This window comes from Salvia hispanica, chromosome 4 (genome assembly GCF_029641045.1).
Source record: "Salvia hispanica isolate PSC_SH4W2 chromosome 4, Shi_PSC_v1, whole genome shotgun sequence".
Taxonomy (NCBI): Eukaryota; Viridiplantae; Streptophyta; class Magnoliopsida; order Lamiales; family Lamiaceae; genus Salvia; species Salvia hispanica.
Window position 1 is genome coordinate 44,661,808 of NC_142695.1, and position 25,220 is coordinate 44,687,027.

At 34.8% G+C, this 25,220-nt stretch overlaps 5 protein-coding genes across 6 annotated transcripts; 4 read left to right on the forward strand and 1 right to left on the reverse strand.

Moving 5' to 3' along the window:
* Positions 1 to 1,120: 1,120 nt before the first annotated feature.
* Positions 1,121 to 1,621, forward strand: LOC148929261 (S-locus-specific glycoprotein S13-like). The gene has a single exon (XM_089056772.1). It carries the CDS (start codon positions 1,121 to 1,123, stop codon positions 1,619 to 1,621), a length of 501 nt encoding a protein of 166 aa, XP_088912898.1.
* On the forward strand, positions 1,569 to 4,472 carry LOC125194262 (G-type lectin S-receptor-like serine/threonine-protein kinase CES101). The gene is made up of 7 exons (XM_048092390.2): positions 1,569 to 2,330; positions 2,602 to 2,697; positions 2,878 to 3,053; positions 3,122 to 3,332; positions 3,413 to 3,650; positions 3,727 to 3,874; positions 3,945 to 4,472. Exons 1-7 carry the CDS (start codon positions 2,243 to 2,245, stop codon positions 4,233 to 4,235), a joined length of 1,248 nt encoding a protein of 415 aa, XP_047948347.1. The 5' UTR covers positions 1,569 to 2,242; the 3' UTR covers positions 4,236 to 4,472.
* LOC148929262 (G-type lectin S-receptor-like serine/threonine-protein kinase At4g27290) lies at positions 1,660 to 2,037 on the forward strand. The gene has a single exon (XM_089056773.1). The coding sequence runs from the start codon at positions 1,660 to 1,662 to the stop codon at positions 2,035 to 2,037; it is 378 nt and encodes a 125-aa protein (XP_088912899.1).
* An 11,507-nt stretch (positions 4,473 to 15,979) lies between the features above and the next one.
* Positions 15,980 to 19,517, forward strand: LOC125193457 (coniferyl alcohol acyltransferase-like). Its single transcript, XM_048091245.2, has 2 exons — positions 15,980 to 16,438; positions 18,379 to 19,517. The coding sequence occupies exons 1-2, from the start codon at positions 16,034 to 16,036 to the stop codon at positions 19,351 to 19,353; spliced, it is 1,380 nt and encodes a 459-aa protein (XP_047947202.1). The 5' UTR covers positions 15,980 to 16,033; the 3' UTR covers positions 19,354 to 19,517.
* A 2,151-nt stretch (positions 19,518 to 21,668) lies between these two features.
* On the reverse strand, positions 21,669 to 23,678 carry LOC125192337 (Homeodomain-like superfamily protein). Of its 2 annotated transcripts, none has more exons than XM_048089877.2 (4): positions 23,194 to 23,678; positions 22,609 to 23,106; positions 22,456 to 22,529; positions 21,669 to 22,279 (listed from the first exon to the last, which is right to left on the reverse strand). In XM_048089877.2, the coding sequence occupies exons 1-4, from the start codon at positions 23,387 to 23,389 to the stop codon at positions 21,863 to 21,865; spliced, it is 1,185 nt and encodes a 394-aa protein (XP_047945834.1). In that variant the 5' UTR covers positions 23,390 to 23,678; the 3' UTR covers positions 21,669 to 21,862. The 2 variants fall into 2 exon arrangements, with proteins under 2 accessions (XP_047945834.1, XP_047945833.1); XM_048089876.2 differs by having other exon boundaries at positions 22,456 to 22,532; positions 23,194 to 23,677.
* Between the last annotated feature and the right edge of the window lie 1,542 nt (positions 23,679 to 25,220).

A 25,220-nucleotide genomic window follows, 5' to 3' on the forward strand; every position in this document is an offset into this window, starting at 1 on the left:
AACCTGATTTGTGATTTTATATTTTGTCAGACCTCTATGGTGGGATTTTTTTTTGTTAGGGATCAACGATGCAACAAGCCGAAAAGTTAGGGCCCTTTTATGCAGTTCACTCTTCTTATAAAATCTCATTATTTGATGGAAAGAGTATTTGACAGGTATTATAGTTTCTCTAATTTAAAAGAGATTTATTATTTACCTCATTTTCATTCAAAAGATAAATATGATAGTTATTTTTTGTAATCCGTGTGTTTTTCAATATATATTTTTCTCTTGAAATTCAGTAGTATTTTAAAGAAAATTGTACTCCCTCCGTCTCTTAATTTTTGTCACATTTTGACCGGGCACGAGTTTTAAAAAATGTAATGTAATGTGAGTTGAAAAAGTTAGTAGATGTGTGTCCTACTTTTAAATATTCGTTTTATAGGAAAATGTGAGTGAGAATTAATTAGTGAAATATGAAGTCCACTATCAAAAATGGTAAAAATTAAAATTAGATTCGTGGGATATATACATATGAAAATATGTGATAAATTTTTAGATACGGAATAAATAAAATATAGTATTCGTAATTTATCTTTTTCTCTTGGAAATGCTGATACGGCTTATTCCCTAGTCTTCAAACGTGATGAAAAGCTTCCCTAAATCAAAGTGTAATGTGTTATGAAGAACATGAATCACAAGGAGATAATTATGGAAGAACATCACCAGGGCAAGATGTGTATTTGCACCCCATCTACTCAAAAACAATTCCACAATTTTTTCTTATGATGATTATTGTTAAATTAATACTACTACTAGATGTCTAGATCTCTTGCATCACGAATTCTTCATATTGGTGGTTGGTTCGGATATGCAGCAATATAATAAGTTGGCAAATTGATTCCACCTACGATCAAGAAAGTGTGGACCTTGACACATTATCTTTCAATTAATTATCCATATTTAGCATTAGAATACGTTCTTGAATTCACCCGGCACTGTGACTGTCGCCAAATAATTGGAGCCAAATTCACAACTCAGTAACTCACCATCAAAAACCTTCCACCAAATTCATGGCCCCACCAAATAAAATCCTTAAAAAGTGGGATGCTGCTGCCTCTAGTTAGTTAAGATTGCAAAAATGGCAACTCAAACCAAATTCATGCTCTCTTCACCTTTCTTCCTTCTCCTCTTCTTCCCCTGCAATGGCTCAGACACCATTACAATCAATCAACCTCTCTCTCCAAACCAAACCATAGTCTCCAAACAAGACATATTCGAACTCGGCCTCTTCCTCCCCGCCGGCGCCACCAACTACTACGTCGGAATCTGGTACAGAAACAAACCCCTTCGATCAGTCTGGGTCGCCAACAGAAACAATCCAATCTCCCCCTCTCTCTACAACACCTCTCTCCTCCAATTAACCACTAACGGCACCCTCACCCTCACCGTCAAATCCCTTCCAATCTGGACCTTACCATCACCTTCAAAAGCCACCCAAGCAACTCTCCTCGACACCGGAAACTTCATCTTGAGAAACGCCTCCGCTGTCGTCTGGCAGAGCTTCGAGAACCCCTCGGGCACGTGGCTGCCCGGCGCACCATCACCTCGCAAATCAAGCTCACTTCTTGGACCAAACTAGACGACCCGGCCGCCGCCGCGGGCAGCTACTCTTTACAAATGGAAAGTAACGAGCTTCTGTTGAAGAAAAACGGCTCACTAACGGTTTGGAGAAGCGGATTTTGGAGCAACGGCGGTTTCCCTTCGTTTCCCAATAGCAACGATTTGTACAATTTCAGCTACGTCTCGAGAAACGGCGTTGATTTCTTCACATATAATGGTCACAATGAATCGGATTTTGTTAGAATCGTTCAGCTGGCGAGCGGCGAATTGGATCACTACGTGTGGTCGGAGGCGCGGGAGGATTGGTTCACGGCGGCGGAGCAGCCTTCCGGTCCCGATTTCTGCGCAATTGAGGCGAAATGTGGGGCGAATGCGGTTTGTGATGTGAATTACGTGCCTGCGTGTAGGTGTTTGGAGGGATTGGGGTTTGTTTGATTTTTCACAAGGGTGTGTGAGAGAGAGAGCGCTGCAGTGTAAGAAGGAGAAGACGGTGTTTTCGAGGGTGAGCTCTGCCGTGTGGAGTGGGGGATTGAATGGGAGTGGTGGTGGTGAATGTGAAGCTTTGTGCTTGGATGATTGCTCTTGCTCTGCTTTTGCTAATAGGAGTGGAGATGGATGTGTGTTGTTCAAGGATGACTTGATGGATCTTCAGAGGCTCGGGAACCAGTCGTCGTTGGGAGGTGATCTGTTTGTCCGGATGGAACGGGCTGATCGGCCGTCGAGAAAAGGTGCTGTGCTTGTTTCATCTCCTCTTTGGGGCGTTCGGTTTGCAAGATTGTATTCGGGATTAAATTTGTAGTGTGTTTGGTTTATGAGATTCAACCCCACAACTCAATACTAATAATCATGGGATAATTAGTCATAACTAACCCCCTATGACTAAAATAATCCCACAACTCAATCCTAGATTGTATCTTGGTATTATTTTATCTTGGAAACCGAACACCACCTTTGTGTATTTATTGGTATGTATTTCACATGTGTGCTTGCATTTGTTAGGAAAGAAGAAGGTGGTTGTGGCTGTAGCTGTCTCCATATCTGCTGCTGCACTGGTTGTTCTCTCTTTCTGTCTGTGGCCAATCCTCAAAAGCAAAGGTACAAACCACTCTCTTCTCTTCTTGATTTTGAACTACGTTTCAGCACTATACATTATTGAGTAGTTATATCTTGATCACATGGATTGTCCTCTTTATTGTTTGTTTTTATCAGTCTAGGCTAGGCTAATCCTAAACAATAAACAAACATACCTTTACCTGATTAGTGCATCTTCTACAGTGTTCAGGGTGGTGCATCAAGATCTGCTGCTACTCGATTTAAATCAAAGTAGTGCAGTAGAGAGAAACAGAGAGTATGAGCTCCCGGTGTTCAGTTTCTCTAGCATTGCCGCGGTAACTAACAACTTCTCGGATGCAAACAAGCTAGGGGAGGGTGGTTTTGGGCCTGTTTATAAGGTAAGGCTTATGCTTCAAAGGCTTCTTTCTTGTTGTTTATTTTCCAACTCATTTTGTTTTTGTTTTAGGGAGAGCTCCTCAATGGGCAGTTTGTAGCAGTTAAAAGGCTCTCGCGGAGTTCTGGACAAGGTCTAGAGGAGTTCAGAAATGAGACACAGCTGATTGCAAAACTGCAGCACAAAAATCTTGTTGGCATCTTAGGATGTTGTACAGAAAAAGATGAGAATATATTAGTCTATGAATATATGCCCAACAAAAGCTTGGATGTCTTCATTTTTGGTTTGTCATTTTACATCATCTTTTTCGCAAGAAATGTTCAATCATATCTGATGGGAAAGTTTGTACAATTCTGAGTGCAGAGCCGGAGAAGAAAGGGCTACTGGACTGGAAGAAGCGAGTGGAGATCATCGAAGGCATTGCTCAAGGGCTTCTGTATCTCCACCATTATTCGCGCCTGAGAATGATCCATAGAGATTTAAAAGCTAGTAACGTTCTGCTAGATGCGGAGATGAACCCTAAAATCTCAGATTTCGGGATGGCTAGGATATTCGGAGGCAACGAGTCACGAGCAAATACTAAGAGGATTGTTGGGACTTAGTAAGTATACATGTTTGTCGAGTTGATGATGATGATGTTTGTGTTGCATGACTTGTGGATTGGATCGGAAATGCAGTGGCTATATGTCGCCGGAATATGCAATGAAAGGAGTTTTCTCTCTAAAGTCTGATGTATACTCTTTTGGAGTGGTGATGCTTGAGATCATAACTGGAAAAACCATCTCTGGGCTATATGATTCTAACCGTCTTACCCTTCTTGAATATGTAAGTCTTGATAATTGCAGAATAATGTTATGTAATGCAATGTAGAGATTGATTTGGTGGTTTGTTATAGGGTTGGAATATGTGGAAACAAGAAAGAGGGCTTGAGCTGGTTGATCCGATTCTGGAAGTACCTAGAGCGTCATACTCTGTTGCATTGAGATGCATCAACATCGCTCTATTGTGCGTCCAAGAAAATCCAGATGATCGGCCCCTGATGTCGGATGTGGTTGCTATGTTGAATAACGACAAGGCAGCGATCACATCACCGGACCATCCTGCATTCACGGTTGGGACAACACCTGCAGCATTAGAAATCGCCTCTGTCAATCACTTGACAGTGTCTCAAATCGACCCTCGTTGAACACTGACAACGTTTAAAATATACAAACTACAACTGGTTGCTAGGAACAAGTTATAGTGAAACCAACATAGATAAGTAGTGCCTTAGGAATTAAGATTTTGTTAAACTAATTTTTTTCTTTTAGTTTAGTCATATGGCTATTTTTGCTTGAAGGATTTATGTTCATGTATCATTGTCTAAATGTGGTGATGTTGTTATATTTCAAACTTAGAAGCTCAAATGAAGGGTCTTGAACAACTTTTCTACTTGGGACCTTAATCTTAATCTATTTATCTCATTTTGGTTGATGGGTTTTGATTTTTGTAATCTGGTTTTAGGAAAAAAGATCTATCACCTTTAGCCCAGACTATCAGGACTAAGCCCATTAAATGTTACGCCCAATATGAATATTACTACTAAAAGATCTAGTCCAATTTAACTATTCACAACCCAATAAATAAATGATCGAAATCAATTAAAAAATTATTCAACTAACTTCGTGATTTTAATGTTTTGTATTTTTAAAACGTAGTCTTAGGAAAAAGCTAACGTGATTTTCGCGTTGAAGCCGGAATCCAGTGGATTTTTAAAAAATTAAATACGGTAAGCTGTATATATGATACGATTGTGTGTGTTATGCATCGTCCTTTTATTAAGTGAAAAAATGGAAGGAATATGGATGTTGGAATGGTGAAGAAAAAAAGTGACGTTTCATGAGAGAGTAATAGCATGACCCTAATAAACACATGTGTACAGCAATTTTCATCGTCTCATTTGAGGAAACTTGCCTGCTTCACAATCAGTGTCATACTGTCAATATAGGTCCAACTGATTTACTAGTTTCTTGTAAAGTGGTAATAGGGAAAACTGACCCATTTTATTTTTTACATCTCCAATCATATATCAAAAATAGGTTTTGATTAAGAAAACTTCTCCAATTATACACTAAATTCAAACTCAAACTCATGTTTGAGTTTTTTTATGAAAAAATATCAAATATAGTGTAACTGTAAAAATTTTGTGAGACATATACTAAAAAATAGTGTAAAATTTAATTTTAATATAAATGGTTGGAAAACAACTACTTTTTGATGCGAAATATACTCAAAAATAAATTTGAATCGGGTTTAGTGTGAAAATGGTTGAGATGACATATAACATATGCAATGAAATCTACTCACATGTATCTGAATAGACAAAAATGCCCTCAGACGTTGCCATCTAAACTACATGATGTGAATTCGTACAAAAGTGGGTAGATATTCATGAAATTTAGTCGTCGCATAAATTAACAGCGGAATAACTGAATACCAATCAATAATCATCCATCATCAATGGTAGCAAGAAAGATTGTACTAGAATTTAAATGGAAAAACTCATGATCCAATCATACATAGATTATCTAATCGGTGATCATAGATTTATTGGGGTACAATGCAATAAATAGACGGTTAGAAACTTAGAATGTGATTTTATGATATATGTCATCAAATATACAGACAATTTCCATGTGTTTATTTCGGATGTATAAGATATACGTGTTATAACGTGTAGTTTTGAAGTGTTAATGTTACTACTCCATAAAAGTGGATAGATTTAATACATGTATGGAAAGTGGATTTTTAATTTCTCTCTTCTATCCGAATTAAAAGTGGATAGCTTTATAAAATATAGAAATAAGAGGACATGAAGCTCTCTCTTATAGTCTTATGTAAATGTTGTGGTCAATTGGATCGCCAGAAAATAAAGTTATCTTTCAAAATATAGGAGTATTGAGAAGGAACTCAACTCAATCTCTTGAGATTGGGAGCATGGATAAAAGGTTGGTGCACATAATATTTTTATACGGCTTATGGTCGATGATATGATGACTAACTAGCTATTCTGCCTTTCTTTTTCTAGTTACATGCGTCAACTCTTTTCTACTTTAAAAGGTTTATGCTTTGTTTGATTGTTGGTGTATGTTCTTCTCCGGTGATTTGGAGTTGGTTTCTTTTAACTTATTACTTTTTTGTCTTGATTTGATTATGTTATTTTATTTATTGAATTGATGTTATCTTATTATCTTGAATATTTTAAGTTTTAAGACTTTATTGAAATTTTATAACTATTTTATTACCATTTTTATGGTTTGAACTTCTTTTATATCAAATAAATATTTGCGGTTATACATAGTTGACATTAAGTCTAAATAGCCACTACAATTTTTCAGATAATGATGTAAGATTGTACAGTTTAACTGATAAAATATACTAATATAACTAGAGAGGGGTTCACCCAACTTGGAAACATTTACGCAAATGAATCTATGTTTAGACATAATAAATTACTATATCATTTTATACGATAAATTATGAACTATTCCTTGGTGGGTTTATGTAGCCAAAAATTTTGTAGGTATTTTACCTTTTTCAAACTGTTGCATTTTATTGCTCAAATTTGTATTTTTTGTGTAATGACGATACTGCTAGGATGTATTTTCGTTGGAGATTGTTGGTGAGTGCTGGAAAAATAGACTATAGGGTTTATAGGTTGTCGTCTTAATTGTATAGAATAAGAGGAAAATTTCATCTAACGAACTTCATTTCATGAGTCCAACACTAGTTATAATTACTGAACCTTCAGTGATGAGAGCTATTATCGGACGTCTACTTACTTACCAATTAATAGAAACTCAAAGGCGATTGAAACAGAAGAAATTCATAGCAATGGGTATATGAAATTATAAATTATTGAAATTGTCACCGTATGAATCGGATCTTAATAAATGGAGTATAATTTATTAGTACAATCGATTCTTCATTCAGTAATTAACAATCAGGACTAACAGACTAACAATAAAAATGAGATTAATTTAACTATATAACTTGATTGGGACGTGGGGCCTATACATTATGTAGATGGGCTTAGCCCAAGTCAATTTAGGAATATTTAGAGCTACTTATTTCGACTAAAAACAACATCTAACCAACATTGATAGTTGAGAAATCTCAACAGTTAGAACAATTTTCTTTTCTTATAGTGCTTATTTAATCACTGGTCAATTCCAACATTTTTTTACGTCGATTTGTTGATATTGGTGTGTGCAGTTACAACAAACGGTTCATATCATTCATTATTTTATTTTAATTTTCGTTTACTTTATTTTTGGCTGAATAATAGTACTACTAGGGAAAATATAAAAAATTTCGCCCCGTCTGAACCTTTCTTCATATATAGTATTATTAATCTATACTACTCCATAAGATAATGATATAGAACGTTGCAACATTATTTTCATAGTGTCGGCGAAGTCAGTTTTCTAGCATTGAAAATATGAAATATCTTAGTGGTTAGCAAACTGTGACAAGAAACAGTTTTGGTTGTTACATTCTCATGAAAAATAATGTTGTTCTCAGGAATGTGGGGAAGACACATAACGTTCCACCTCATTCATATTCAGACGAAATAGTCACAAAATTATGGTCAGAATTTAGTAGTAGTAGTAGTATTTTTTATGAACTAAAAATTTAGTTGCAAATATCATAAATACACGCTTTATATTGAATCCCCCACGAGTTCGGTTTCCCCAAATTAAAACCAAATTAACTCATGCGAAATTGATTACAAACCTAAGTTCTTGAGTTTTACCATCAAATTTTAAGTTAATGAAAAATACTAATTTTTTTCTAAAATTTGTGATTTTAGCGATCAATATAGCTGTATTATCTTTGCACATATGATAAAACTATTTGTTAAATTTATACTACAAAAATACAAATAATTTATAAATTTATTTTTCTTATATACAAATATAGTATATGACGCATCTCACTCGAATTGTGAGAAGATTTATGCCTATGTTAGTACTCCCTCCGTCCCGGCTAAGATGACACATTGCTTAGCCGGCACGGGATTTTAGGAGTTATTAGTTAAAGTGTTTAATTGGAGAGAGAGAAGGTGGGTGGAAGTATTAAAGTAGAGAGATAAAGAAAGATGAATATTTTAATAGGAGTGGGAAAAAGTGGTTGAGTGTATTAATTGGAGAGAGAAAGTTACCAAAAAAGGAAATGTGTCATCTTAGTTGGAACAGACTAAAAAGGAAAACGTGTCATCTTAAGCGGGACGGAGGGAGTAATAAGTTTTTGTTAATGAAAATTAAAAATAGTCTAGAGTTCCGTTTTGAGAAAATTTTTGATGCAGTGGTTATTCTATTCTATTACAGAGTTTCCTAATTTAAATATTTGATACACAATATTATTTGACATGAATACTACTGCATTAATTAGATGACAATATGAGATTACTTGGATTTGAAATTTTATGGTAAAGAAAATGAAAGTACTACTTCTATTTGATTGCGCGCAAACACTTTTAAAGTAACATGACAAATGATTATCGGATTATGAGATAAAAACCGTTTAAAATGTAGGAAACTTTGTGTACGGACGAAGTGACAAAGAATAAATTTTAAATAAGTCCATTTGCTCTATTTAATCAAAAATTTTGGTGAAATATGATATTTTTCACGAACATACAATTTTGTCGTGAAAATCATAAATTTAAGCATAATAGTAAATTTTCCATGAGTTTGGTTCAATTTGGGAAAAAATGAATTTGTACGTAGTAAATTCACTACAAACACTAAGTTCATGATTTTTATAACAAAGTTTTAAGTTCGTGAAAAATCACAATTTTTGTCCAAAATTTGTGATTTTAAAGATCAATTGTCCTTTTTAGAAGAATAATAGCATTATGTTTCAATTTTAAAATTATATATCTACTGGAAGATATTAAAATGTTACGATCGAGGCAATATCTTAAATTAAAAGGCATGATTTTTTTATATTAATCCAAAGGTGATATTTTATGGCATTTAAAAAAGTCGAATATAGTATGTGGAAAGAACGCAAAACGTTTTTTTGCCTTAAATAAAAGTAATAACGGCTAATTTAATAATGCGCTCTTATTTTTTCATTTTAAGTTTTTAACGAAACTTTTGAAATATTGCAATAAAACCATCATCTTTTATTTTGTACAACATCACCAACGTGCTGCTCTGAATATGTCATTCCAAGCTGATCGGAAAAAATAGAGTTTTTAATTTTTCAACAATGTGGAAAGCCAAATATACACTATTATAACATGTCAAATTGTCAAATTCCGAAATGATTGACAATTAGCCGAAATAATAATAATAAGTTAATAGGTTTGGAGAGCTACAGCTATTCTATAGTTTGAACTTTGAACCAAAATTAAAAATGAAACGGCTGGCATTAAATTAAACACAAAAAATGTGAACAGCAATGTACTATAAGTAGCATGCTCGAATAAGTCGAAATTTGTCACGTTGCTAGCAGATCATGCATAAACCATACTTCAAATTTAAAAATTTAAATTCTGAGTAATTGATAGTGTATATGGTATGACAAGTTGTTTCCATTGCCTCAAAGTCTTTAAATAAAATTTAAAAATAAACAGTAAATTAGGTTCGATAAATCATGCTATATATTTTCCAATTATAAAAAAGGATTGATACTACTTCATTAATCCCATATTAATAAGCATTATTTTCATATTAATTTTTGTCAGCCCCGTAAAAATAGTTCACTTTTGTTTATAATAAGTTTTTATATTTAATGAAGTAGACCTCGTTCTCCATTATTAATATTTTACTCACTTTTTTCTTTTTATTTCACTCGTTATTATTAATTGCATATCATTTTCCATGTTATCACAAAAGTGTACTTTTATGTGAAAGAAGGGAGTGTAATAAATGAAAACTAGCTCATGAAAATTTTTGTGTAGGAAATTGAAGTAGACTTAAAAAGTCAGTTTGTGATTCAAATAAATTTTAGAGTGAACTACAAAAATGGTCTCTGAACTATGGGTTTATCTCGCCCATAGTCTCTGGACTTTAAAAATATCGCCAGTAGTCCCTGGACTAAGGGTTTATCTTGAAATTGGTCTTTTTGGCTTTTTTTAGTACGAAAAATGCCCTTTTGAGGGGTTTTGGGGGGTTTGGGCAATTTGGTCTTTTTACACTTTTAACATTTTAAATATGATATTATTTCAGTTATGTACTAAATTTGATATTATTTCTAAATTATCATTCTTCTTCCCTTTTGTCATCCTTCACTTTGTTTCTTTATTTCAATATTAGATTTAATTTTACAAAATTTTAAATTTTAATTTTTAAATATCAATAAATTTTTTTAATTACAAAAATTATTAAATAAAAAAAATTAATAGTCATAATCAATATGACAACGACTTAGTTTTAATCAATATTTAATAGCTTTAATCATAAATATATCATATAACACGATTTATTCTGAAATAAATATGCATCTAATGTAAGACTAATATAATTTTTGTTTATTAATTTGAAAACAATCAAAATTTACTAGTAATTTTCAACAAAAATACTCCTATATAAAATTTTTAGTCAACTTCATAATATTCAATCACAAGCAATTATAACAACCGAACGAAGGCTAAATAGAATAGCTCTTATTTTTCCATTATGATTAATATTATTTGTGTGTACTTCAATTCAGCTGAATATTATATTAAATAATAACAATTAATAGTTTCAATCAATATTTATAGTGTCCTTGAATTAATAGTTTAATTAAAAATTTTATTGATATTTAAAAATCAAAATTTAAAATTTAATTTTATAAAATTAAATATAATATTGAAATAAAAAAAACAAAGTGAAGGATGACAAAATGGAAGAAGAATGATAATTTTGAAATAATATGATTAATATCAAATTTAGTACATAACTGAAATAATATCAGATTTAAAATGTTAAAAGTGTAAAAATATCAAATTGTCCAAAACCCTTCAAACCCTCCAAAAGGGCATTTTCGTACCAAAAAAAGCCAAAAGGACCAATTTCAAGATAAACCCTTAGTCCAGGGACTACTGACGATATTTTTAAAGTCCAGGGACTAGGGGTGTCAAAATGGATATCGGGTATTGGATACCCAATATCCGAACCCGAAAATGTCGGATAATTGGATACCCGAAACCCGATTTTTCGGGTATCGGATCGGAATCGGGTAGTAATAATTTTGGATGGTCGGGTATCGGGTTAACTACAAATTATATTTTTATTATAATTAAATGTAATTTAATTTCTTAATTATCTTTTAGTTAATATACTTATTAGCATATAAGTAAGATATTAGTGATTTAGATTTTAGGGTATACTCTAAAATTCACAGCAGCTCTCCTGCTCCCTTGCTGCAATTCCCTCTATCGCCGCTGTCCACTTCTCCCTCTCCTCTTCTTCACATCGCCTTCTTCTCCTTGCTGCAATTCCCTCTACTGCCCTGCCACTCTCCATCTTAAAATATTACTTTATTGTTTAGTGAATTGAAATATTATAAAATATGTGTACGTTTTGTCTACTGAATTGAAATATTAAAAAATGTTTGTTAACTTCTGCCGCATATAAAATTGGTTGCATGGTTCATTGAAATATATTTGTTTTATTTTAAACCAGCCAAGCATATATTAAAATAAGGTAGTAACACAACTTTTCATATATGGCAGTATACTTGTATGGAGAGTTGGCGGCATATAATAGTATGAAATAAATTTTAAAAGTTTGTAATTAATTTAAAAAAATCAAAAAATCAAAATCAAAATTACAATTGGGACTAGATACCCGATTTTTTGGGACTGGATACCCGAGTCGGGTATCCGGGTACCCGAAATAAAATTCGGATCGGATATCGAGTATTGGATTTTTGAAATTTCGGGATCGGGTACCCGAAAATTTCGGATCGAGTATCCGCGGGTACCCGATTTGACAGGCCTACCAGGGACTATGAACGAGATAAACCCATAGTCCAGGGACATTTTTGTAGTTCACTCTAAATTTTAAGTTTATAGTACTACTAGTACACAATTTAATGGACCATCATTCGTAGGTAGAGTTTATTATAGAGGAGGACAAGGATGGGTTATTATTCTTGAGTGGTCACAACTGTTGTCCCATCTAAAACGTGACTATTCTTGCATACTACTCCTAAAACATCAAAGGATACAAGTTCAACAAATATTGGTGAAAAAAAATAAAATTACTCCTATTAGGATACAAGTTCAACAAATATGGATTCATCTTCTTGCTAAAATTACCAGTACAGTTGTTTTCCACATAGCCTCATGTGTTTGTGGTCCAAAATTCGAAACTCAGCTCCAGCTCCAGCCTCCATGTGATTTTTTAATTGTATTTAACAAATTTTTGTTGTTTTTTACACATCATCTAGGTATTGGTATTTTTTTCGCACAATGATTTTTTTTTTTTGTTTTTTTCAATAAATTAGCATGCCGATAAATTTGTCATAAGATTATGTTTTATCACTGTCTTGCACTAAACTCACATGCCAATAAATTTACGAGAAATTTTCATTTAAAATGATTAAGTTATGGTTTTTAAGATCACATAATTAATTACTCAGACATTTATTAGGTAAAGCCGTAAAGTAATATTTTCGCATCACGTGTATATACTTTTAATCTAAGATCATAAAGTTATTATATTAGCAATCTGTAAATAAAAATAAGTTTCCAATACTATAAATATGTAAATAAATATCACATAATATCAGTAAACTTTATTTAAAGTTTTGCTATTTATTCTGATGATGCTGATAACAAATTAGAAACATTTCCACTATTAACAGAGACTTGGGTCAATTGCCAAAATCTTGGCCTCACCACTATAATGCCCCTTCAAATTTCCCCATATATACTTAATATATAAATTTATTTAATCTGTTGTTAAATTCCTCTCTTTAAATTCTTAAAGTTTTTAAATATATATTTTTGCCCATTCTTATAAGAATTGTTTTTATTCCTAGATTGTGAGCTGGATATATATTTATTTTGACCTACCAAATTCCAGTCAAGATCAGACACGTGATGACCATCCATCCAAATTGGAATATTTACTAATGGGGTGCCGCATAATTTAGTGTGTTCTTATATTAATAAAATATAGTACTGCTAGTAATTATATTTTGTGATAGAGCAATCTCAAAAGATAGCAGCCAGGTGCATGGTCAATCAGGTTTCGTATTTATTTTACTAGTTGACATAGTATTATATACATATCCCCAAGCTCTCTATTTCCATGAAAATATTTCTACCCACTTTAATTATTGAAGAAGGTTTCCTATTTATTTTACTACTTCCATGAAAATATTTCTACCCATTAATTATTAAAGCAGGTTTCCCAATTATTTTACTAGAATATATACATGCATATTACCAAGCTCTCTAATTCCATGACAATATTTCTACCACTTTAATTATTAAAACAGGAGTTCCTATTTATTTTACTAGTATACATAGATATCCCCAAGCTATTTAATTCCATGAAAATATTTCTCACCACTTTCAATTAATAAAGCAGGTTTCCTATTTATTTTACTAGTATACACAGGGGTGCTTTAATGTCAAAACGGTTTTATATGCATAATAACAAACTATGAATATTATATGCGGGATGCGTTAGGGTGATATCATAGTTAACATGACAATCTAGGCAAACAACTTAGCATTAAGTTCCAAAAAATTTGGGATACGAAATCAGAGTACTATGGTTACACCATAGTTAAAATGACAATCTAGGCGAGCAATCTGCGATACATAAACAAACAATTTGTGATATATAAGCAAGCAACTCAACATATGTTTCCAAGCAATGAAATAATCAAGCAATCCGTGATACAAAGGCAAGTAAGCCTATGGTTCCAAGTAATCTGCGATACGAAATCAGAGATAATCAAGCAATCCGTGATACATAGGCAAGCAAGTCTGCCACATGACATTCTAAGGTTGAATCTGCTCTTAAATCCAAGAGTCCTCATTGTTGGTAGATTGTCATGTTAATTTGGGTTGTTATTTTAGTATAACCCTATGCACTCATATTAAATATTATAATGTGAAAACGGTTTTATATGCATAATAACAAACTATGGATATGTGTGAGTTGGCCAAGCCAAAGGTCTCGGGTTCTAGTCTTCCGTCGCACGACCTTTAAATTATGTTCTATTTAACCATAAAAAATAAAAAATAAAAAAACTATGGATATTATATACTCTCATAAATGAACATTATATAATATATATTCATGTTCTTACGAGTGCATTAATGTCCATGGTTTGATGTTAGGGCAAATGATAAGGTATAAATTTAGTTACACCTCTATATATGTTCGTTACAGGGATAGTCTATTATATATATACAGTGATAAAATACAAACTCATATATTGCACGAATTTCAATTATGATTTGATCATAATTTGAAGCTTATACAATATTTAGAGTTTGCATTTGATTACATTTCTATATATACGTATAATAATTATTACTAGTGTATATAATATTCATGGTATGATGTTATAACACAAAAGATAAGGTTTAAATTTGGTCAAATATATCCACCCACTTCCCCATGCTCTCTAATTCCATGAAAATATTTCCACCCACTTTAATTATTATTTCCTATTTATTTTACATACTTCCATGAAAATATTTCTATACCCACTAACTATTAACGCAGGTTTCCTAAGAATTTTACTAGTATACATACATACATATCCCCTAGCTCTCTAATTCCATGAAAATATTTCTACCCATGCACTTTAATTATTAAAACAGGAATTCCTGTTTATTTTACTAGTATAAATACATATATATTCCCAAACTTATTTTGGGAAGAAGAAAGTGTATGAATAGAAACTTTTAAAGGCAGTGTAACAATGACTTGAATCCGAGATTTTAATTTGGTCTTGTAGATTAACCACTCTATCACTAGACTAGACTAATTCACGCATGCAAGAAAAAGCCATACTTATTTTATGGGCTTATGGACAGAAGTTTAAGGGTTAGTGTCATGATGAACTTATGCGCAACACCTTTAGCCTCGGGCCCTCGGATATTAACTACTCTATCAAAAGACCAATACACGACATAAAAAAATTACCTTGTTATTGGAATGCTAGTAACAACTCATGTCATCCTAAGACGTTTATGTAAGCGAGGATGTGTGATATCTCCAATGCATAATCAATAAAAGCATTTCTATAATGTGAAGGTGATGACCTCTGCGCCGATGTAATTTTTATTGTAGTGTTTTCAATCTATGTTTTTTCTTATTTTGCAATTTTTTTGTTCTATAGTAATGTAAAAATTAAAAGAGAAATAACATAAAAATAGATAAAAATAAGTTCCAAAAAATAATACTGATTCGACAAGGAAAAAATAAATTGCGACTGAAAATGGTACTACTGATTTTCTGGACCTTAAACTCGTGTCTTCAAGAATGATGAAATTATGTCTATTTTATAACCTCTGATTTGAATTGCCAGTTAATGAACTTAGCAGTGTTGTAAATTATTAAATGTGTAAAAGTCATACTACCAATTAGTTATTATTTATATTTTATACAATAAATGTTTATAATCGAGCAATACAAACGTGCAAAAATGAAATATACGAAGAAACTAATGAACCCAGCCGACGGAATAAGCAAATGTATTATGTATGGATGACTTGTGTGGAGTCAAATCAATATGACAAGTGTAGCTAGGCCGCCCTTTTTTTTCTTTATATTCACAATATTTTTAAATCACAAACTCATATACACTACGAGTATCTCGAATCCCATATATACTTGACGAAACAGATTCTTCTTACCTACTAAAATTAGTAAATTGCAAATTCCACTATAAATACAACACAATTCTTCAATCAAAACACACCACTTCATTACCCCCTCTCTCTCTTAAACTAAAAAAAAGACTATAAAGAAAGAAATGAGCTTATTTGAGGTGAAAGTGTGCAAAACGGAGAAGGTGGCGGCGGCGCTGCCTATGCAGGAGCACTGGCTGCCGCTCTCCAACCTTGACCTGCTGTTGCCGGCGGTGGACTTCGGCGTCTTCTTCTGCTACGAGCACGACGAAACGGAGCAGCATTTCTCGCAGATTGTGGGGGCGCTGAAGAAGGCTCTGGCGCTCACCTTGGTCTCCTATTACGCCTTCGCCGGCGTGCTGGTCAGGAACGGCGCCGGCGAGCCCGAGCTCCTCTGCAACAACAGCGGCGTTGATTTCGTGGAGGCTGTCTCCGACGCTGCCCTCGAGGATCTTAATCTCTATAACCCCGATGACTGCGTCGCCGGCAAGCTCGTGCCGCTCAAAAAGCACGGCGTTCTTGCCGTACAGGTCATTTTATGTTTTAGTACTATTTTTTTTAAAAAAATTGGTTTTGTTTTTGGTTTGAACGTGCATCTTGAATTATTGGAGAAACATCTGCCATCCCAGGTTTTTGGTGACGTAAAAGGGTTATATACCCTACAAGATTAATTATTGGTTAAAAATTACTCCCTCCATCCCACATAATTCGGGTCACTTTGACCGGGCACGGATTTTAAGAAATGTAATGAAAAGTGGGTTGGGAAAGTTAGTGGAATGTGAATCCTACCTTTATATATTAATTTTATAATTATATGTGAGTATGAATGAGTTAGTGGAATATGAGGTCCATTACCAAAAATGATAAAAGTGAAGTGGAACAAATTATGTAGGACGGGCCGAAATGGAAAATTGGGACGAATTATCTGGGATGGAGGGAGTACAATTGAGTGGCTGAACATAATTTTAAAGTACTATCTGCTAGTATGGACCATAATTATTTTTTAGTAGATTATAGTACATATGTACAGCTAAACCATATCACGAAAAAATAATTGAAGTCTGTATAATTATAAAATGATAGTTACACAAACCCACACAAATGTTTAATATTCATTTAAGATACTCCCTCCGTCCCCGATTAAGAGTCACACTTTAAACGGACACGGGTTTTAAGAAATGTAAAGAAAAGTTGATTGAAAAAGTTAATGGAATGTGAGACCCACTTTTTTATATGGTTTTATAATAAAATGTGAGTAAAGTGAGTTAGTAGAATGTGAGACCTACTTACCATTTATGGTAAAAATGAAGTGTGACTTTTAATTGGGGACGGACTGAAATGGAAAAGTGTGACTCTTAATCAGGAACGGAGGGAGTAATTACTACTCCCTCCGTTCCATAGTAATGGAGGCGTTTCTTTTTGGCACGAAGATTAAGAAAAATTGTGTTAGGTGAGTTATATAAATGGAGAATAAAGTGGAAAGTGAAAAAGGTAGAGAGATGAAGAGAGAAAAAAGTAAGAGAGAGTAAAGTAGTTGTGGAAAAATGTCTTGACTTTTACTAAATAGAGAAATGACTCTATTACTATGGAACGTACCAAAATAGCAAAATAACTCTATTACTATGGAACGGAGGGAGTACTATTAATTAATTTTATATGATCCTCTCATATAGTAGTATATTCATACACATACATATATGCGTACATAGAGAGATGGAGTATAGTACTCCCTCCGTCCCACATTAGGAATCACACTTTGACCGGACACGGGTTTTAAGAAATGTAAAGAAATGTTGGTTTGAAAAAGTTAGTGGAATGTGAGACCTATTTTTTTATATTGGTTTTATAATAAAATATGAATGAATTGAGTTAGTGGAATGTGGGACCTACTTACCATTCATGGTAAAAATGAAGTATGACTCTTAATTGGGGACGGACCGAAATGGAAAAGTGTGACTCTTAACAGGGGACGGAGGGAGTATTATTTTACATATCACACTTGTTGAATGAATTCACCTATTTTACAAAATTTGTGATTTTTGAATTCATACGATTTCCCAATGAATTCATACCAATTATTTCTATACCCCTGGCCCTCATCCCAACTACCTAGACTTATTTTATTTTGTAATTTTCATATTTGTATTTCTCGCCAGATGTTTGTTTTCATTTTCAACGTGCCTGCCTAGCTATATATGTCTAAACCGAAATTTTTGAGAAAAAAGTATATATTTTTTTAGTACTACAATATTGTGCATTAATTATTAGCCACTCGAATGAATGAATCACAATATCTCACACAGTCACTCATCCAACCAAAACAAAATCATGAAACATGTTTGATTCCATAGTATTGTAATTATACAACAAAACAAAAAATTGTGGGACATGTTATAATACAATAGCTTGTATAACCATAATTATTAGAACATGTGATAATTTTGATTTTTGAATCATGGTTTAAAAATAGGTAACTCAACTGAAACGCGGCGGAATAGTGGTGGCGTGCGCCGTCTCTCATCAGGTGGCAGACGCTTACTCCGCCAACATGTTCCTCGTCTCATGGGCGGAGATGACGCGTTGCAAGCAGCTATCCCAGCCTCCCTCCTTCCGCCGCTCCCTCCTCCTCCCCAGACGCCCCGGCCGCTTCGACCGCTCCGCCGACGACATGTTCGTCACCCTCTCCGACCTACCTCCCGATCACTCCGACGACGACGACGGCGCCGAATCCGCAATCAGCCGCATCTACTACATCAAGGCCGACCGCATCGTAGAGCTCCAGCAAGAGGCCAACGCCGGAAACTCCAAACACACTCCAATAACCAAGCTCGAGGCCTTCTCCGCCTTCCTCTGGAAAACCGTAATCTCCGATGACAATTCCTGCCGTGATAATGTATGCCGCCTCGGGATCGTCGTCGATGGGAGGAGCCGATTGATCGACGGAGACGCCGATAAGGCGAAGCTCATCAATCCGTATTTCGGCAATGTTTTGTCCATCCCATTTGGGGAGAAGAAATTTAGGGATTTGAGTGAGAAAGGGCTGAATTGGGTGGCCAGTGAGGTTCACGCGATTTTGCGGGCCGCAGCGGGTAAGGAGCATTTCCTAGGGTTGATTGATTGGGTGGAGGAGCGGCGGCCGGAGCCAGCGCTGGCGAAGATTTATGCGGCGAGGGTGACGGAGGAGGAGCCCGCGGTGGTGGTGTCGTCGGGGAAAATGTTCCCCGTGGGAAAAATGGACTTTGGGTGGGGTCGACCGGTCTTTGGGTCGTATGATTTCCCGTGGGGTGGGAAATCGGGATACGTGATGCCGATGCCGAGTGCGAAGGGCAACGGGGATTGGGTAGTGTACATGCATCTATTGAGAGGGCAATTAGAGTTGATTGAGAGGAATGCATCGGATGTGTTCAACCCTCTCACTTCTGATTATGTTTTGTCTAACGTTTGATTTGTTTATTAATGTGAATCATGTGATGGTATATGACATTGATAGTTATGTAGTCTAAGTTTGTTGTAATATGTCATATTGGGATTGTTACATTATTCATAGGATACTAAGCTTTTGGTGTAATTATTTCTTCCTGAAATAAAATCATATCCACTGTTGTATTAGGATAATGTGGTAGTATATGATTTTAATCCTACAGAAATACACATACACGGATAAGTTGTAGTTTTAAAATCGTAAAATTTGAAAGCATGATTTTTTTATACTAGTACAAAGAGCAAAGTGCTTGAAATTTTAAAGAACAAATCTATCGGGCCGGACCAGCATTTTGTAGAATATGATTGTGTTTAGGCTAAAGCTTGGGCTGGGCTTTTCAAGACATATTAATGGACTATTATCTGAAAACTTGGAAATATACACACCATTATATATAAATGTATGTTATGACATAATTTTGTTACATTTTCGATTTCATAATGACAAAAATCAGTGTTATTTAGTTGGATATAATTTTCCGACACTAATCACTATAATAGCATGAACGAAATACCAAAAATTAAACCCAACGCAATCATTTGCTAGGATTAAGGAACAAGGCGGACTCAGAAAAAAATATCAATAGATGCTATGATTCCTAATTGTATTTTATTGCATGTATTTAGGTTATTTAGATCATTTTTAGGGGCTTTCGAACAATTATTTATGGAGTATTAAACTTTGATACATTATAAAGGAAAAATTTTATAAAATTATTTTAGTGAGGGTTATTAGGAACACTTGTGAATAACCCCAATCAACTCTATGACTAGCAAGGTCTAAGGTGGTCCAAGATTTGCCTAAAATCACAAAACTGACCGAATATTTAAATGGTATGGTAATTATATACTTTAGACAAATGTTGAACCAAGAAACTACGTCTTAAACGTTGAAACATTGTAGAGTTTTAGACAAGCATAGACAAAACATTTTAGGTTGCTGTATTATACTTTTTCCGTCCACTAACGTAGGCCACAATCGATTCGGAGTGGGTTTTATGAAGTGTGAAGAATTGGGAGTTGAAAAAATTAGTGGGATGTGAGTCTCATTTTTGTATACTGTATTAGTTTTATTTTATAACAGAATATGAGTGTAATGAGTTAGAGGAAAGATTTAAAAAAATGGACAATATTTTATGGATTGACGACATGACAAATGTCGACAAAATTTGAGGGATATAGAGAGAATGAGATGTATGAAGATGACAACCCTCTTTATTGTAACACCATACCACCATTTTAGGGCATTGGATCTGAAAATCGCGTGCTTGTCATGCTGCCACGTGTAAAAACGCGGAGGGGTAAAATAGAAAATTTCTAATTTTACGTTACCAGATCGCAGTGTTATTCATTGAATATTGCAGTCTTACCACAACAATATTACAGTTTATCACGACTGCAATATCTAATACAGTATACTGCAACCCGTGTTCTATTCATGAAATTTAATCCTAGGCGTCCATAAATGAGATCTAACGGACTATATTGGTGATATAGTGTTATCCTATCTATGGTGGCACCATAGTGCTCCCCTGTAGAGAATATTATATATAGTGATTAAAACTAAACCAAATTTATATAATAAAAAAATTCAACCATTAAGCTGTTTCAGTATTATCAAGCTCGAGATTTATTTCCCGATCGAATATCTCAAGATAAATGAGGTTAACCAATTATAATTGAGTTTAACTGGATTTTCTAAATTTAAATCTGTACTAAAATATCAATTAATCTCTTTTAAATATAAATTATTTTATTCAATTGCGTTTCTAAACATCCTTATTTCATTATAAAAAAATATAGTACTCCTATATAGTTTGAAACTTAATAAGGTATTACTATCTACCAACTACACTGTATTATACTTCTTTCATTTTATAGTAATAGAGTCATTTTGTCATTTTGGTACGTTACATAGTAATAGAGTCATTTCCATTTTCAGTAAAAGTCAACACATTTTTCCACACTTACTTTACTCTCTCTTACTTTTGTTCTCTCTTCATCTCTCTACCTTTTTCATTTTCTACTTTATTGTCTCTTTATTTAACTCACCTAACACAATTTTTCTTAATCTCCGTGTCGAAAAGTTTCGCCTCCATTACTATGGAACGGAGGGAGTAAGATATAGGAGTAGTATTTAGTTATAAGGTGCTCCCACCAAATTTAGGTTAGTTAATAAGCTTCACTAGTTTAGCTGAATTAGAGAACCTTTGAATGGATCTGAATGTCTTAGACTCTTATTGCTTCCAAAATGTGAAGTACTACAAAAGTTGAATTGAATAGAGCAAAAGTTGAAATTACATTTCATTATTTAGAAGCATATACTAATAAATTAAGGGTTCCAACTTCCAACTTCAAAACACAACAACACCTGTCAAACTTATGGACTTGAACATCCAAAAAAAATCTAAACCTAAAAAATTTCGATCATTGGGCTAGCTAAATCACGGTTAAATAAAATATTCGATCAATAATCAGAACTTGAGACTAACAACACTTGCATTACTCTCTTCTCCGTCCACTCTCCTCCTCTCTCCGCTGTTATCCCCGCCGCTGTCCGCCTTCCAGCTCCCACTCTCCGACTTCCCGTCCTCGATGCTCTCAGACGGGTCTCCTCCGCTGCCGGGAGAGCTGTTCCTCTGCGTCACGGGAGGCGGCTTGTTGTACAACTGCAGATGCTGGTGCTGGATTGCGGCGGCGTGTGGCGGCGCTATGGCCGGGTACATGTCTTGCTGCATGGGCGCGTTGAATGGGGCGGCTCCGTAGAGGGCGGCCTGTGCCCCTCCGTACTCCTGTGGGACCCATATGCCCCCTAGGACCACCACCTGAGGGGCCGCTGTCACCGCCGCTTGTGGGCTCGGGCTCGGCCTTCGTGTGTGCAGTCTGTATTTCTGCTTTCACAAACTTTGATTCAGATTTACGGAGTTTCATTTATGTGATGTGTCTACTCACTAAAGTACAACACACACACGATACACTCTTTTCTTTTTCTTTTTCTTTTTTTTATTGTAGCATGAATGTCCCAGTTTTGATTTGATTTTTTGTGCTTTTTTAGAGAGAGACTCACCTGCAAATGACTTTTAACTTCATCATTGGTCAAGCCATCCACCTTCATCAGTTCTCTTATTTGTTTGGGAGTAGCTACTGCCAACAATAACATCAATTATAAGCCTGATCTGAGATTTTTTTTTTTTTTTTTTAAAAAGAAAAAAAACTCTACCTTGTGAGCCACCCAACATGTGGAGCGCATTAACAAAGCGGCGGTGCAAATCCGGCGACCAGCACCTCCTCGCCTTCCGGTGAGTCTGCGCACCATTCGTCGCCTGCTCCTTGTCCACGCTGTCCCTCTTCGTCTCCGAAGAGCTCCTCTTCTCGTCCATCTCCTCCTTGTGGGACGAGGCGAGGGCTAGCTCCGGATACGCCTCACCCGGGGGCGAAAACGGGAGCAAACCGCCGCTCCCGTTCGCTCTCTGCTTGCAATTCAAGGCAAGCTTGATCTCTGTCTCTTGAGGCGACGACGTCGCCAATGGAGACTGGGGGCCCTTGGCCCCCTCATTCCATAGCTGCGCAGATGTCATCCAGTTAGCTTTATCTTCGCCCATCTCAGCCTTGGATGAATTCGATTTCTTCAGAGGAATGAACTCTTCCAGCACCGGCCTTCCGCCTCCGCCTTGGCTGGCCTTCTCCGACTGCAGCTGCTGCCGCGACGCCTCCATTGCTGCCACCAAACATCGAGCATCACTATTAAAACAAGTAGCTAGAAGAAGAAAACTAGGTTTGATTAATTGAGGGTTGAAGTTTTTACCGTTGGCGAGGAGTTGCATACAGAGGGGGAGCTCGCGCTTGAAGGCGTCGATCTTGAGGCGCTCTTCCTCCAGCCGGCTGAGGAAGTCTTCGAGCTTCTGTGTGTGGTTGCTTGCTTCATCTCCTAAGGATTTTGGGAGCATGGAGTAGATTTGGGGTTTCGTGTCGAAGCTAAGTTCGGATGGAGATGCCATCATTTCTTGATCTATAACATAAATTGAGCAATCTTCAATTTTTTTTTGTACGTGAAGAGATGGATGTTTGTAGATGGAGTTACACTAAAATTATATGGTATGAATGTTTGTAAACACAAAGAGAAGGGGTGTATTTAGGGTTGGGTTGGAGGGAGAATAAAGTGGGGTTTTGGAGAGAAGAGGAGATGGAAATATAAAGAAAAAAGAAAAGTAGAAAAAAGAGGGGGGGAAAAGATAAGGGATGGTAACTTCTTGCAAAGAGCAAAGGCAAAAAAAGGCTATATCTAATGGTTCTTGCAGGAAGGAATCAATGGTTTCTCAAAGAACCTTGGTTTCAAATAAATACTATTTATTTTGAGCCTTCAAAAACTATAATACCCATAAGCAAATGATTCTCGTCTTGGACTACTTTAATTTTCCTTTTCCTTTTTCACACTTTACATTGTTGATACTCCCTTTTGTTTTAGCCCTTTAATGAAGGTTGTGTGAGATATTGAAAGAAGTTAGAATAAATTAATAGGATGGAAAAAGGATGAGGAAAAAGAGAACTTATATTCATCCCCATCTCGATAACATGCATAAAATGGAATTATATATTTTAAGGGATAATTTTGTTCAATGTCTTTTTATTCTACAAAGAAGATAATGTTAAGGTTTTGATACTTGATGTGGCCTAGCTTAAGTATATAATACAGTAGATATTATAGTCCCTGCTTTCAATATTCCTCAAATTCGAAGAAATCGAGCTATCTTAATTTATCCATTGAGATTTTTTAGTACTCATATTTTAAAAAATTCATCTTAATCGTCTACTAAATGAAAATATGTATCAACTTGAAGAAATGTTTGACTAGAGATAGTCGTTCAGCAAAAAGTGAACAAAAAGCCATCGTTACAAAAATATATTTTCCTTAAATTTGATGTCCTCACTTTGTCTAAAAACCTTGGATACTTGAATCAGAGTAAGAAACTTAAAATATATTTTCCTTAAATAGGTATGCAATAATAATTTCTATGGATGTACAAAAATCCAAATCTGAATCCCTAGCTAGCTGCATATCAACCGATTCACGAACAAAAAAAGAAAAGAAAAAATAATGGTTGTTTAAGATTTAAAATAGTAAATAGAAGTCTCTAGTTAAAAGGTATTGGGAATCATAGCATGTATAATTAATGTGATCTCTGGTGGTACAAATGTTCGTGAAATTGTACTTAATGAAGAAAAAATCGCAAATAAGTAAAATAAAAGAAGATAAATTAACGGCGTCAATAATTTGGAAACAAAATAAAGATTCATAGTTGAATGTGACTTGGGATTCGATGAGGATGGATTTAAGGCGGTGAAAGCATATTATTAGTTTATTATTATGATTAAATACAATAAAGGGCGTGAGGAAATATTCAAAATGGCAATTCAGTATCAATCCCACACACAGCAACTTTCTTTTTGGGTTTTCAACTTTAAAAAGTTGCATAATTCCCTTGCATTAAAGTGCATTAAGAGAGGTGATAAAGCGAATATCTGTTCAAGTGCAACACATTTTTGTTTGAAATGAAAGAAAGAATATAATACGCACACACATACATTGATAAAGAGAGTATATATTTATTTGGTTAATTGAGAGAGGGAATATCTGAAGTACTCTAATTCTACGACTCAAAATTAGGAGCATAGAAATCCACGAAGCTTAAAGGAGGAAAAGATGTTCTTTGTTAAAGAATATCAAAGGAAGTCTTAAGGGATATGGGAATCTTCTTTTGCTACCAGCTTTACTGAAGTGGGCTGTAAGCCATCAAGATTCTCTCATATCACACCATTACTTGGGCTATTTAT